At 34.7% G+C, this 14,493-nt stretch overlaps 1 protein-coding gene across 1 annotated transcript; it reads left to right on the top strand.

Annotated features, from left to right (window-relative positions):
• Positions 1 to 8,268: 8,268 nt before the first annotated feature.
• On the top strand, positions 8,269 to 13,064 carry LOC103988840 (probable carboxylesterase 11). The gene is made up of 2 exons (XM_009407495.3): positions 8,269 to 9,214; positions 12,276 to 13,064. Exons 1-2 carry the CDS (start codon positions 8,403 to 8,405, stop codon positions 12,811 to 12,813), a joined length of 1,350 nt encoding a protein of 449 aa, XP_009405770.1. The 5' UTR covers positions 8,269 to 8,402; the 3' UTR covers positions 12,814 to 13,064.
• The last annotated feature ends 1,429 nt before the right edge of the window (positions 13,065 to 14,493 follow it).

The following is a 14,493-nucleotide window of genomic DNA, read 5'->3' as shown; positions in this document are numbered from 1 at the left end:
GGGATTTAGGGATATATGATCTTCCTAGGTAAAATATAATATAATCTTTCATATATGTAGTTTTTGGTTTTATGGTTTTTGCACACCAATCTTCGCACGATGACGAACACCTTTTTGGGAAATCTAAGAATTTTGTTTTCTATTCTTCTGTTGCACATGTGATGTCACCCCTAAATTTTCCTTCAAATTGTACAATGATTTGAGGAGTGTGCATCTACCGTTTAGATCACCGCTAGAGACGAGAATAGTTGATCTTCTTCATCCTCTTTCACAGATCTGTAGGTTTACAAGGATATATGATCTCCCTATGTAACACATCTTTCATATACGTGTAGTTTTTGGGTTTTACAATTTTGGCATACCAATCTTTGCATGGGTTTTACAGCTTTTGCACATCAATCTTCACACGATGACAAGAAACTTTTTCTATTGGAAATCAAAGATTTTATTTTCTGTTTTTCCGTTATGCATATGATACTGCCCTAGTATCTCAATAATTTTTTTTTGTGATTAGATAACTCATGACTTTTAAATGACATCGTTATTTGGTTGATAACGATATCATGCCTAATTTTTATTTTCATTATGCCATAACATTGGTCCATGTTCATGGTTGAAGATGACCCCTATACCGACCTTAGGTCCGAGTTGCAACGATGAACCAAGGCCCGACCAAACCGCTCCACTTTTGATAACCCAAACCCGATCCATCCTTCTTAGGTCCCACCTTCCTCCAACCCACCCACCCAATCGCAACATCACCCAAACCTATCTCATTCGTCTCCCGTCCAATATGTCCCTTCCTAATATGAGCGTCCTGATTGCCATTCATCTTGTTAGCCAACTTAACATGTTGTAGAGAAATCTCCCAGATGTGGGGTTATAATCTGTCTACCATTTTATGTTCCAACTATTCATCTTCACCTATTTGAAGATGAATAGTTGATTTATGTTTTCAAAAAAAAAAATAAAAGATCACACCACTAAATTATATGGAGTGATGTGAGCTCTCAATTCAACTTAAGGATTTTTATAATCTCAAATAGAAAAAATTAAAATGATAAATAAATATATAAAATTACATTGTTGTCGACACAAAAACAATTATGAATGCAGGATAGATTTTGTAAGACAAGAATCTAAATAGAAAAAGGATTTACTAAAAACATTGTATTATCATATGATAGCTCTATTTGACTTCTTTATCATTATGATCGTTGAGTATAAGTATAAAATCTATAATATGTGGTATTAAATACAAAAATAATTTTTTATGTCAGGATTGAAATCAAATAATTAGATCTGGTTTAACGATACGTACCTTTTGATGTCATAAGAGATCTTTATTTGATTTGCAAAGGCACCATCTTTAATCCAAGATCGTTGTGAATCTACAAAAATAATTAGATCCTTCTCCTCTCTTCCTATCTTTTCACAGGACCACCTAGATTAATGGTTAGGGAGAATGGTTGAGAGAAAGACGGTAATCCTTCAACTAAGATAACCTCTATATTCTTCTCTTCAGTCCCTAGAGATCCTGTCTATTTATAGATGAGAGCAAAGGGTCTAGAATAAATAAGTAGGAGAGTTCCTCTCATCAAGGTTATCTCCTAAATAATCCTACTTTAAGTATACTTCATTTATATTATATATATCTTATCCAAATATAAATGGTCATAAAATCTAACATTCTCCCACTTTGTCCATTAATTGATAAGATATAAAAGAGATATTCAAAATCAAAATAAATAAAATAAAATTATTTAAAAATAATTTTACCTAATTGGATTCCAAAGAATTTTGAAAAGTATTTTATATATGGTCATCAATTTTAAAATAAGTGAACAAGTCCAATAAACACAATAATACTATATTAAGTCCAACTATCAAAGCAAGTTATAGCGGTTATATATCATCAATGTCATACTCCCTTTATGTAACACAATATTGTTAGTCATTCCTAATATAGTCCATAATGATCCCTGTAATTTATCTTATTAAGACAATCCCGTTATTATATTTAATTATAATATACATAAACATAATGTAAATAGGATAACAGAAACAAATAACTTTAGTTAAGCAAGAAAAATATCAATAATAGCATCCACCTATACATGCGTCACAATATCTTTTATGACTTACTCACAAGCCTCATTCTAAGAACATATTCTTTAAATATTTTACACTATAAAGCTTTTGTCAATGGATCAAGAATCATCATAGTGGTGATCAAGTTCTCAATTAACACATGTTGTTTCTAGACTCTTTCTCTAACCATCAAGTACTTTATCTCGATATGCTTGGAACCACTAAAGTACTTGTTATTCTTAGAGAAGAAAAATATTGCGGTGTTGTCACAAAATATCATCAGCAGCCTGACAATTGAGTCGATCACACTAAGTCTTGAGATGAAATTTTATAATAATAAAGCTTGATTTGTGGCCTCAAAGCATGCCACAAATTCAGCTTCAATTGTTCATGATGCAATAAACGATTGCTTTGTACTTTTCCAAGAAATTGCCCCACTAACTAACATGAATACAAATCCTGAAGTTGACTTCCTATTATCGAGGCAATTTACAAAATTAGTATCTGAATATCCTATCACTTCAAGTTGATATGATCTCCCGTATGTAAGCATATAATCTTTCGTCCTTTGTAGATATCTCATTACTTTTTTTGCAGCTTTCTAATGATCCATTCTTGGGTTGCTTTGGTATCTTCCAAATATTACAACTACAAAACTAATATCTGGTCTTATATAAGTTTGAGCATATAATAGACTTCCAATTACTCACCCATAAGGAATATTCTTTATTTGATTCTTTTCTAAGTCATTTTTCGGGTACTAGTTTTGATTGAATTTTTTACCTCTAGTAATAGGTATATCATTGGCTGGACAAAGCTATATATTAAATCTCTCCAAGATACAATTAATATATCCTTTTTGAGATAATCCTAATAATCCTTTAGATCTATCCCTAAATATCTCAATGCCAATAATATAGGTTGCCTCGTTCATATCAACCATCTTAAAGTTCTTGTTGAGAAATATCTTAGTTTCGTGTAATAAACTAAGATCACTACTGGCAAGTAAAATATCATCTAAAGACCAATATAATAAACTTGTTTCCACTTACCTTTAGATATATGCACTGATCAATAGTATTTTTTTTAAATCCAAAGGAAGTAATGGTATCATGAAACTTTATATACCATTTTCTAGAAACTTGTTTAAGGCCATAAATGGATTTCTTAAGTTTATAAGCCCAACTCTCTTCACATCCATCTAATGTAACTCAAGATCATAATGAGCTACTAATGCCATGACAATTCTCAACGAGTCCTTTCTAAAAACTAGAGAAAATGTTTCATTATAGTTGATGCCTTCTTTTTGAGAAAAACCTTTGGTCACAAGTCTAGCTTTATATCGTTCGATATTGCCCGTTGAGTTACATTTTGTCTTAAAGACCCATTTATAACCGACTCTTTTATAATTATTGTGCAATTTAACAAGTTCCCAAACACCATTCTAGACTATTGATTTTAACTCTTCTTTTATTGCATCATACCCTTTTTCAAAATCGTTATTTTTTATGGCTTGTGAAAATGATAAGGGGTCTTTTTTTATTCCTATATCATAACCTGATTCTTATAGATATACCACATAATCATCAGAAATGACATGTTTCCTTTTCCTTTGAAATCTTCTCAAAGCTATCAATTGTGATTGTTCTACAAGATCATTAGCGGCGACATCAACATCATATGAGAGTTTTTTATGTTATTTTATTATTCGCTCTCGTCAATACTCTCATTGATTTGAGGAGCAATAATTTCTCGAATAGGAGATGATAGGAGAAAATTAACCTGAATCTCCTCAATATCAAAATTGATCCTTCGAGATTTTTCACCCCCATTGATTTCATCATTTTCTAGGAATTTTATAGTATCAGATTCTACTATCCTCATACTATGATTAGGACAATAAAATATGTATCCCTTGGATATTTCTATATAACCAATAAAATATCTAGAAATAGTTCTTGAATCCAATTTCTTTTTATGTGGATTGAATACTCTTATTTCTACAGGACATCCCCAAACATGTAAATGTCTCAAACTGGACTTCCTACTAGTCCATAACTCAAATGGAATTAATGGAATTGACTTACTAAGAACTATGTTCAAGATGTACATAGTTGTCCTAAGAGCTTCACCCCACATCGACTCATGTACAAAGGAATAACTCATCATACTCCTAACCATATCCATATGAGTATAATTTCACCTTTTAGCAACACTATTCTGCTGTGGCACACATGGTAATGCATATTGAGCACAAATACCCTGTTGTTCTAAGAATCTAACAAAAGGACCAATGTTCTAACCAAATCTATCATATCTACCATAAAATTCACCACCCTTGTCAGATTTGATAATTTTAACTTTTCTATCTCTCTCGACCTCATTTATGTATACTTCAAGAGTATCAACGGCTTGAAACTTTTCATGTATTAGATAAACATAGCCATATCTAGACATGTCATCTATAAATATGATAAAATATATTTCTCCACTAAAACAAGGAATATGGAGTAGTCCACAAATATCAATGTGAATAATCTCAAAGAGTTCTTTACTTCTTGTGATATTTTTCTTTATATGTTTAGTTTGCTTTCCTTTAATGCAATCTATACAAACATCAAAAACAGTGAAGTCTAAATGTTCCAAAATATTATCTTTCACTAATCTTTAAATTCTTTTCTTGAAGATATGCCCCAATCGTCTATGCCATAATATAGAATATCTTTCATTATTGAAACTATGTTTCAATCCAACACTTAATTGCAGGTCAATAATGTCTTTACAAACTCAAGATCCAAATTAATTTTATACAAACCATCACATAGAATTCCTGAACTAACTTTTATTGAATCATAAAATATATTGAGTTTACCATTACTAAAAGAAAGACTATCCTAACTCATCAATTCTAGATAGAGAAACTAAATTTTCAGAAATAGTAGGAACATAACATGTGTCAACAAGATCCATTAGATGACTCATCTCTAAGCGTAGACGATAAGTCCCCACTGATATCACTTTCATTTTAAGATGATTTTCCATAACGATGAATCTTTCATATTATTTTGGTTTCCGGATCGAAAGAAATCCCTGCATATTATTGGTAACATGAGTTGAAGCACCAAAATCAATTCACCAAGTATTAGAAGAAACTTATGTAATGTTTGATTCAAAACATACAAAGGTTGAGTTAATACATTTCTTTTCGAACTAAGTTTTGTGTTTAATGTAGTCCTTCTTCACATGTCATTTCTTATCACAAAAGAAGCACTTTACTATAAAAGCTTTTTTTTTTCATTAGTCTGTTTAACATTTCCAGACCCGATAAATTTCTTTGATTGATGATACTTCAATTTTCTTTTCTTATTACTAGCTCCTTGAGTAGCAATCATGACATTATATCAGCTTTCTTGCTTTAATCTTAATTCTTTCTGAACACATATATTAGTTAACTCATTCAAGTCTTATTTATTCTTATTTGTATTATAGTGAATCTTGAATGGGCCAAACTGAGAAGGAAGAGAATTGAGAATGAACTACACGAGGAAAGACTCATCAGCATCAATGCCCAATGCTTTAAGTTTTACAGCTTTATCAGTCATATTGATGATGTGATCTTGAATTCCTTGAGTGTTATCATATTGAGTCATAGTCAGTTCTTTCATTAGTGTGCCAACCAATAACTTATCAGCAGATTTAAATCTATCTTCAATAACCTTTAAATATTCTTGTGTATTAGTTACAATCGGTAATGAAATCTTTATATTATTTGCAATCGCCATTCTTATGAATATTAAACTAAGTCTATCATATCTTTCCAAGCTTTTATTTCATTAACTTGTTCTATAGTACTTTCATAAGTCAAGTCTGTAGGTTTTTTAACAAGTAATGTTAAATCAAGATCTAATACACCTAGTGTAAATTGCACATGCTCTAACCATTCTGAATAATTTGATGTAGAGAGTACAGGGACACTAGAAATATATCAATGTATAGACGGAAGTACCACTACAAAATATAAAATAACATCAATGCTTTGAGTTTTTTTTTTTTAATTTGATGAACTATTAATATCATCTATATTACACTTTTGGGTGAAATATTGACATATCTAGTGTTCACTCAAAGATCATCTATGGAGGACTGATACCATCCTTGTGAAATAGTGTTATTACCTTTGTATATACAACTCTAAACTATAAGTATATCCAAAACAGTATCATTCTACTCCATCACATAATTATTTGAAGTAGATTCTCCTTTGAGATTATCTAAATCTCTTAATTATGTGTACCATTATAAATATTATTTTTTTAATATCATTTAGGACCAATTCTTTAATATCATTTTATAAATTATTAGTCTAGGTCACTTTGGTGGCTACAAGATCAATACAATAATATAAAATATAATTTAAAATATCATATAAATGATAAAATTTTTATTATAATTCACATCAGAAAAGCTTATCATCCCAAGCCATTTTGACAACTACAAGTTAGATAATAAAACTTAGGAATATGATTTACAAATAATATTCATCAATTTTTCTTCAATTTAATTTATATTAAACAGTTCAATAATAAAATAATAATCATAATAATTATTAAACATTAATCAGCAAAAAAAACTTATATAATAATCATGATAACATATAAATCATAATGAAATAAATATCCAAGAACAATAATTAGATTTTATTTACCATATGTAAAAAATATAATCAATAATTCATATGAGAAAATAATAAAATTAAATCATAATTTATATTTTTTTTAGTCAAAGATTAATTCCAATCAAATAATCAAAATATAATTATGATTAAATTTAATCATAATTATAATGAATCATATTTATCAATTTTACAATTGAGAATATAAATTAGATTTCTCAAATTCATAAGGGTAAAACTATAAATATTTGACAAGACATAAATTAGAATTATAAAATTATAAAGGGTAGAATTATAATTTGATAAAACTAGCCTCGAGGGCAAAACCATAAATATGCCAAAACCCTAACTTGCGTGCAGCGTTGTCGTTGACCGTGTGCGATTGCAGACGCCTGCGCGGGCAGCTGCGCGTGCAGCACTGCCGTTGCCCGCGCGCAACCACTGCCGCGGTTCCTGCCCGCACGCGGCTCTACCGCTTTGGGGCCGCCTCTGCTAGCGCACAACCGTTGCGGTGGTTCTTGCTAGCGCTGGCTGCTGCCTTGGGGTCGCCTTTGCTTGTGTGCGATCGCTACAGCGGTTCCTACCTGCGTGTGGCTACCACTTGAGCGGGATTGCCGACACCTACACACGGTTGGCCGCGGTTGTCGCCAACGCATGACCACTACCTAATGCGACTGTCTACCCTCGTGTGGCCACCGCATGGACGTGGGTTCTGCTCGTGTGCGGTCGTCGCATGGATGCGGTGTGCCTAGCATAGCAGAATCACTGGTTGTACGCAGCAAGGTCAACGATGACTATTACTACTTCGCGATCATTAGAGAATAGGTATTATTTATGCATTGTAAACAAAATAATATATCTAATGTATTTGATCTCAAGAACCTAGGCTCTGATACCAATTTGAAGCATAAAATCTGTAATATGTTGTATTAAATGCAAATCTTTGTTTGATCTGCAAAGGCATTATCTTTAATCAAAGATCACTGTAAATCTGCAAAAGGAACTAGATCTTTCTCCTATTTTCCTAAAAAGACTATAATCCCTCGAGATAACCTCTCTATTTTTTTGTTTCTTCAATCTCGTCCTATCTATTTATAGGTGAGAGCAAAAGGTTTATGATAAGTAATTAGGAGAGTTCCTCCCATCAAGGTTATCTTCTAAATAATCCTATTTTTAAGTAGACCTTTTTTTTATTGGTAAATATATTTTATCAGAATTCAATTAGTTATATTATATATATCTTATCCAATTATAAAAAACCTGAGCATTATATTTTTATCTTTTTAACTTAATTATATATTCATAATATAAATCTGATTCAGATATTTATATGTTATTAAGTGAATGCACTTCTTCCAGCAGTCCAAGTAGTGACACTGTTGCAGCAGCCGTCACTGGGCCCCACATACCTTAACCTCTTCAGGTACGTGACAGCCAATGGCCGATGTAAAAAATCGCAGCGACAGGCCCGCTCTATTTATCTCGCAGCAAGTCCTTTTCCTTCTTCCTGTAGATGTTGAGGCAAACATCTCACGGTTGCCAACCCCCAAATCACCCACCGACACACATCCGGAAAGGATCGCCTCACAGCAGATCTCTGCGATAAGAGAGAGAGAGAGAGAGACAGAGACAGAGAGAGATGCCGAGCGTGGCGGTGAAGCTCTACAGCGTGTTCTTCAAGCTCCTCCTGAAGCACAAGCTGCAGCAGCGCCTGCAGATGGAGGACGCGGCGAGCCCCTTTGGCGTCACCTCCCGCCCGGAGGAGTCCACCGCCCCGGCCAACCCCTCCTTCGGCCCCGACGGGGTCGCCACCAAGGACATTCACATCGACCCCCTCACCGCCCTCTCCATCCGCATCTTCCTCCCGGACCCCGCCCTCGACCGCGTTGGCACCAAGCCACGCCAAGCCCCTGATCAGGACCGCCGCAACAGCTACGGCGGCGCCTGTGCCACCCCCCCGCCCGACCATACCCGCCGCAGCAGCTATGACGGCCCCGGATCCCAGAACGGCAATGGAGCCGCTGCGGCTGAGACTGCCGCCACGGGGACCTACAGGGGATACCTGCCCTCTGTCGTGGATGCGCGTCATCGGACTGGCAGATCGAAGAAGTTGCCCATCGTCGTCCAGTTTCATGGAGGCGGGTTCATTGCCGGGAGCAATACTTCGACCGCGAATGATTTCTTCTGCAGACGGATCGCTAAGTTGTGCGATGCCGTAGTGATTTCGGTTGGGTATAGGCTGGCGCCAGAGAGTCGGTATCCTGCTGCATTTGAGGATGGGTTGAAGGTGCTGTATTGGTTGGGGAAGCAGGCAAAATTAGTGGAATGTAGGATGTCGATGGGGACTGCCAGGGGATTAGGGGTTGGAGAGGTGAGGAGATCCCAGATCGTTGATACATTTGGGGCTTCCACTGTGGAACCATGGCTAGCAGCTCATGGTGATCCTTCCAGGTGAATCTTCTTCTTAGGGTTGTGTTGGTCCTAGGTAATTATTTCTGTTAGCTCTATGCCACAGAATTTGATCTCAAGAAGATAATGCCTAAAATTAGTTCTCTTTCGTGGTTATTTGTTTATCTTCTCATTGTTGGAGGATCTTCAGATGGAATGATATCTAAGCTTCTGGACTTGGTTGGTGTATGTGAATAACATAGATGAAAATAGTGGCTGACATATGGATCACTGCTTATATACTTTTGTGAAGTTGCTTTGGACTGGAACCCCAATTAGAGATAATTCAGATGCACATCTGATGACTTTACTGCATGAACTTTGGCACTTGGTAATGTAGTTGTGCATGACATGAAGTAACATTTAAAAAGTTGGCATTAAACATGCATATATGCAGTAAAGTATTGATTCACCTAGGAAACATTAGTTACATAGGGAACTTTGTGAACCATTAATGGAGGATTTAGTTTGGCACTTGAGTTATAAATTGTTGGTAACTTATAACTTGTGCCAGACACAACAACTGAATGAGCAAGGTGAAATTCTTGAGCTTAACTTTAAATGCAAGATTTTTTAAACAGCTTGTTAATGAAATCAAATGGAATGGGTGCGTGGCTACATATTATTGTGTAAGACACATTTTGAAAGATTTATTATGAAATACTTGCATCATGGAAAATGAACACAAGATTTTTAGCCAAAAGATTTGTGTGCTCATATGCATTTTTGATATGCGAGGCACAAGATTTGATATGAATGAAGAATTTGGGATCTTCACAGTTGGTTTTTATTTTTTTGTTGCTAAGTTTAACTCACAACAAAATGGTGATGCTTACCATTTGGCAAGTATTTAAATGCTGAACTGAATGTATATACTTATCGTGGTTTCATGTTTTTGCTGCATACATGCAATTTATTGGCTGCAATTCTTCTTAGATGGGAATGATGGCATATCGGAAAGAACAGAAGTTTCGGAGGTTTTGTTTAAATAAATACGGGGAGAAGTTGTTCAATATGCAGAGTCAAACACTGTTCTGATTATTTGTTTCTTACATCTAAGAATTCGAAGAGAATTTCAGAAGCCAAGTATGTTATGGAATATAGATGCTGCACCGAAGTCTAAATAAGATGATGGACTTAAGTCTTTAATTGTAGTCATTTTTATAGACTAAAAATGTAAGACCGATGTTTTTCTGGTAACCAATTTCAGACAAGCAATTGGTTTTTTATTGAAAGTATGAACATAATATGTCAATTTTTTTTTTAGCATTGTTTCATTGTACTTTTTTTGGACATCTTGAAAGATTGTGTTTCATTTTCTCTGAGGTCTAGCATAGTGCTTGCATCATATGTTATGTCAACTGCCCAGTACGTCACATGCCTATAATTGAGACGAGTATAACTTAAAGTAAATGCCTAATGTGTACTTTCTTAATGGATCTTAAGAATCTGAATTGTTAAGTGGTGATTGAGTTGTATTTTGAGCATGAGATGTTCAATAAAACCCTTGGGGTAAACCACTCACATCATGTTTGCTAATTCAATCTGACCAAGTTGGGCTGACACATATCTTGTTCTGTCACTTGTGTCGTGTTGACTTGGACTCCATAGTTGGTTACCTGAACAACATGTTATGTTAAAGAAAAGTGGCAACTTGAGATTATGGAAAAGGATTGGATGAGTAGTTCGGGGGATGATGGATGGGACAGACACTAAATTCTGTGCAAAGCATCCATACTCTTAGTAATTAAATAAAGATACCTTTACCTTAGATATTTTTATATGACAAATGAGAAACTGGAAAGAATAGGATTTCACTTCTCAGTAAACAAGTATTTTTTCTTCTTTTTTTCTTTTTTGATTTTCTTTTTGTTGTCTGTGTTTCTATTTATTTATTTTTGTTTTCAGAGGGTGGAAGTTTGAGATGTGTGAACAGAATAAGATCACTTTTTTTTTTGTAAAATGATCTTTGTTTCTGTATAGTTCTTGACCTATTTGGTTTTCTAGGGGAATGTGCACCTTTAGATTGGTTGCTAATGAAGATCATGGTAGAAACTGGCAATAAGACTGAGAGTTTGAATTGTTAAAACTTAAAAGCAGTATAAGTAGGTGAGTCTCTTAGGTTGAATTTTTGCAGATCAACAAGGCGCAATAACCAACTTTTATTCTGCTTGCCACAAAAATGCCAAGCCTAAGTATCAATTTATATTCCAATTATGTTTTTTAGCCAGTTGGAAGTGTTGGTATCAGCAATCTTGCAGGTCCTTTGGTTTTGGCAGTTGTGGTTTTATGGACTATTGACAGGTTTTGCCTGTTCAGCTGATTCATATTGGACTTGGTGGTTTTTAATTGAACATTAACAGATATAATTATATAAAAATCATAGAACACCATTAGTTGCTTTTGAAACTATTAATCTGGATCTGAACCAAAAGTTTGAAGGAGTTTTGAGTTAGGTCCAGCTGATCCAAATCCATTGTGCAGCTTCTTTTCATCTTAATGTTTGTTTTATTTGTTTATTTGATATGCTCAAGGTTTTCATGCTGGTTTTATTGGCCTGTGCCATTAGCTTGGGCACTTGCACCATGTTGTTCATGCTAGTGCTGTGCTCATATATGTACGATAAGCTATGTGACTATGCATGTGATAGACACAGCACATATGTGGCACTTGGAGACATGCAACAGCACATTGCCTGGTCTGAATCTGCATGCATATGTTGTGGTTGCTGTTTGCAACATTTGTTTCAAGTTTGCTGATACTTAGTAGCTGGTGATACTATCTTCAGCTACTATTTGTTGAATATCATGACAACTCTTTAAATTAGTCCTCCTTTAAGCAACTATGAACCTCTCATAAGTTATATTGGTGAGACTCATGCACTGCACCGTCTGCCTTTTAAACAACTATGAGATGTTTAATTGTAATTGTTCGGTATGTTCCGTTAAATTCTTCAGATATTTTAATATTTGGTGACCTGTTAGTGTATCTCTAAAGGTAATAGATATTATATCTGCAGCTATAGCATTTGACCTATTGGCTTCTGGCTGCTGTGTTGAAACAGATGTGTTCTACTTGGTGTAAGCTGTGGAGCTAATATTGCAGATCATGTGGCTCGTAAAGTAGTTGATGCAGGAAAACTCGCCGAGCCAGTTAGGGTTGTTGCTCAAGTTCTAATGTGTCCCTTCTTCATTGGATGCGTCTCCACCCGTTCTGAGATAAAGCTAGCAAATTCTTACTTCTATGACAAATCTTCGTGTGTGCTTGCTTGGAAGTTGTTCTTACCAGAGGATGAGTTTAGTTTAGACCATCCAGCTGCAAATCCTCTCGTTCCAGGTAGGGGACCTCCATTGAAATGTATGCCTCCGACCCTCACAGTGGTTGCAGAGCATGATTGGATGAGGGACCGTGCAATTGCATATTCCGAGGAGCTTCGCAAGGTAAATGTTGACGCACCAGTCCTTGAATACAAAGATGCAGTTCATGAATTTGCCACGCTCGACATGCTCCTCAAAACTCCACAGGCGCAGGCCTGCACGGAGGACATTGCAATATGGGTGAAGAAGTATATATCGATCCGTGGACATGAATTCTCATATTAGATGCCACAATTTTGTGACTTAGATATCAGGGAAGGGCATTGCTGCAATTTTCTTTGCAGGGGCTGTACGTTTGTTTAGCTGCATCTGGTTGGCACGGTTGATGTGGTCAATTCTTTTATGATCTTCATTCTTATATGGTGTAAGATGTGAAGAACAGGCTCATTAAATGTAATGCTGTTTCCCTCTGTTCCCATTATCACTCCACAAGAACTATGAGACATTTCTTCTTCATTGCAGACTTAGTGATGAAATTTGGATGTATATATATTTTATTTTGATCATAGTTTGATAATCCTCTTTATGCTGATAGCGATTATGGATGTTAGTTTAATTTAATCCTTGCCAAAATATTTTGGTATATGGATAGATAATTACGAAACGAGCACTTTGGTTTGCTCGATGTTCTTTTCTTTGATGTTCTTTGGTTGGTTAATTCATACGAGAGTCCGATCTGAAAAAACATGTATGAGTCTATATTTTTGATCCAATGTACTAGGACTTGGCATGGGTGCTGATTTGGAGTCAATTAGGATCCTTCTGTCTTTGTCCCAGGATTGTGTTGACTAAATTGTCGTCCGCTTCTACTTCTGAATCACATCAAAACCTATAAAATTGGATTGGGAGCATTTCGGATAAGGCTTCTCGCTTTGAATACATTTGTACAGACTTGGGTGCCAAACCACGGGTATTACGTTGAGTTGGACCACGAGCTTTGGGCCACATTGGGCCTATGTCATTCTTGCTTACTTGACTCTGGTTTGATTCTCACACAGGTTGCATCGGACTAGACTTAACCTAGGTTTAATTTGGTCCATCTTAATAGATTGTTTCGACTCAACTCGTTCTAGTCTAGGCTATACCAAAGTGTCGATTGGACAAGATCCAATAGTGCCTCATCGATCCACATTTTAATCTAACAAATAATTTATTATATAATAGTATAAAATTTGTAATAACACAACTAAACTAACAATGATAAGGTAATTTAGTATCATTATGAATTATAAATGTAACTCTCTTTTTTTTTTAAGTCTAGTATCAAATAATATGTGAAATTCATAAAAAATCAGCAACATAAATTGAATATTTTCAACTTAAATTAAAGAAATATTGGAGGACTTACATATGTCCTCGATCAATGATCACTGCCCTTCGTCCTTTCATCCTTTCCACCAAACACTTCATGATCACCGTGAGATTGAATTGGGGTACTTCATGTGACCTAAACAGGAGAGTAGCGAGGATGTTAATTACGATAGAAACTGTAATTGTATTTTTCTATTCAATAATTAATTAAATAATTATGTTAGTCCATATTTGCTCATTAAAAAACAGAAAAATAGTCTTTTTGTTTAAAAATAAATTTTCATTTTAGGAAACACCTATCAGGAAGTAAATTGTGCTGTTATTGTTAATGGCTAATTATGGAATGATTTAGGAAATAAAAATAAAATTTTGGTGATTGCACTATGGTGATTTCATTTAGGAAATTAAAAATATAAAAAAAAATTAAGAATTTGGTCCTCACAATTTACCTTGTGGTAAAAGATGTAGTCATGTTCTTTGACGTCCTTTTCCTAAATGGCATAATGGTCTTTGTGTAATATTATTAGCAGATTTTTACTAAGAGTATGATTTTATTGTAGAAAACTCGTTTTCAAAATTTGAATGGGTTATCTA

Source organism: Musa acuminata, chromosome BXJ3-6, assembly GCF_036884655.1.
Source record: "Musa acuminata AAA Group cultivar baxijiao chromosome BXJ3-6, Cavendish_Baxijiao_AAA, whole genome shotgun sequence".
Lineage (NCBI taxonomy): Eukaryota > Viridiplantae > Streptophyta > Magnoliopsida > Zingiberales > Musaceae > Musa > Musa acuminata.
This window is presented reverse-complemented; position numbering and strand designations above follow the sequence as displayed.

What these genes read in the sequence shown, in the direction of transcription:
- LOC103988840 (XM_009407495.3), top strand. Translation starts at nt 8,403, where the DNA reads ATGCCGAGCGTGGCGGTGAAGCTCTACAGCGTGTTCTTCAAGCTCCTC. An exon ending in GCTCATGGTGATCCTTCCAG is followed by an intron (nt 9,215 to 12,275) that starts GTGAATCTTCTT and finishes GTGTTGAAACAG; the next exon opens with ATGTGTTCTACTTGGTGTAA.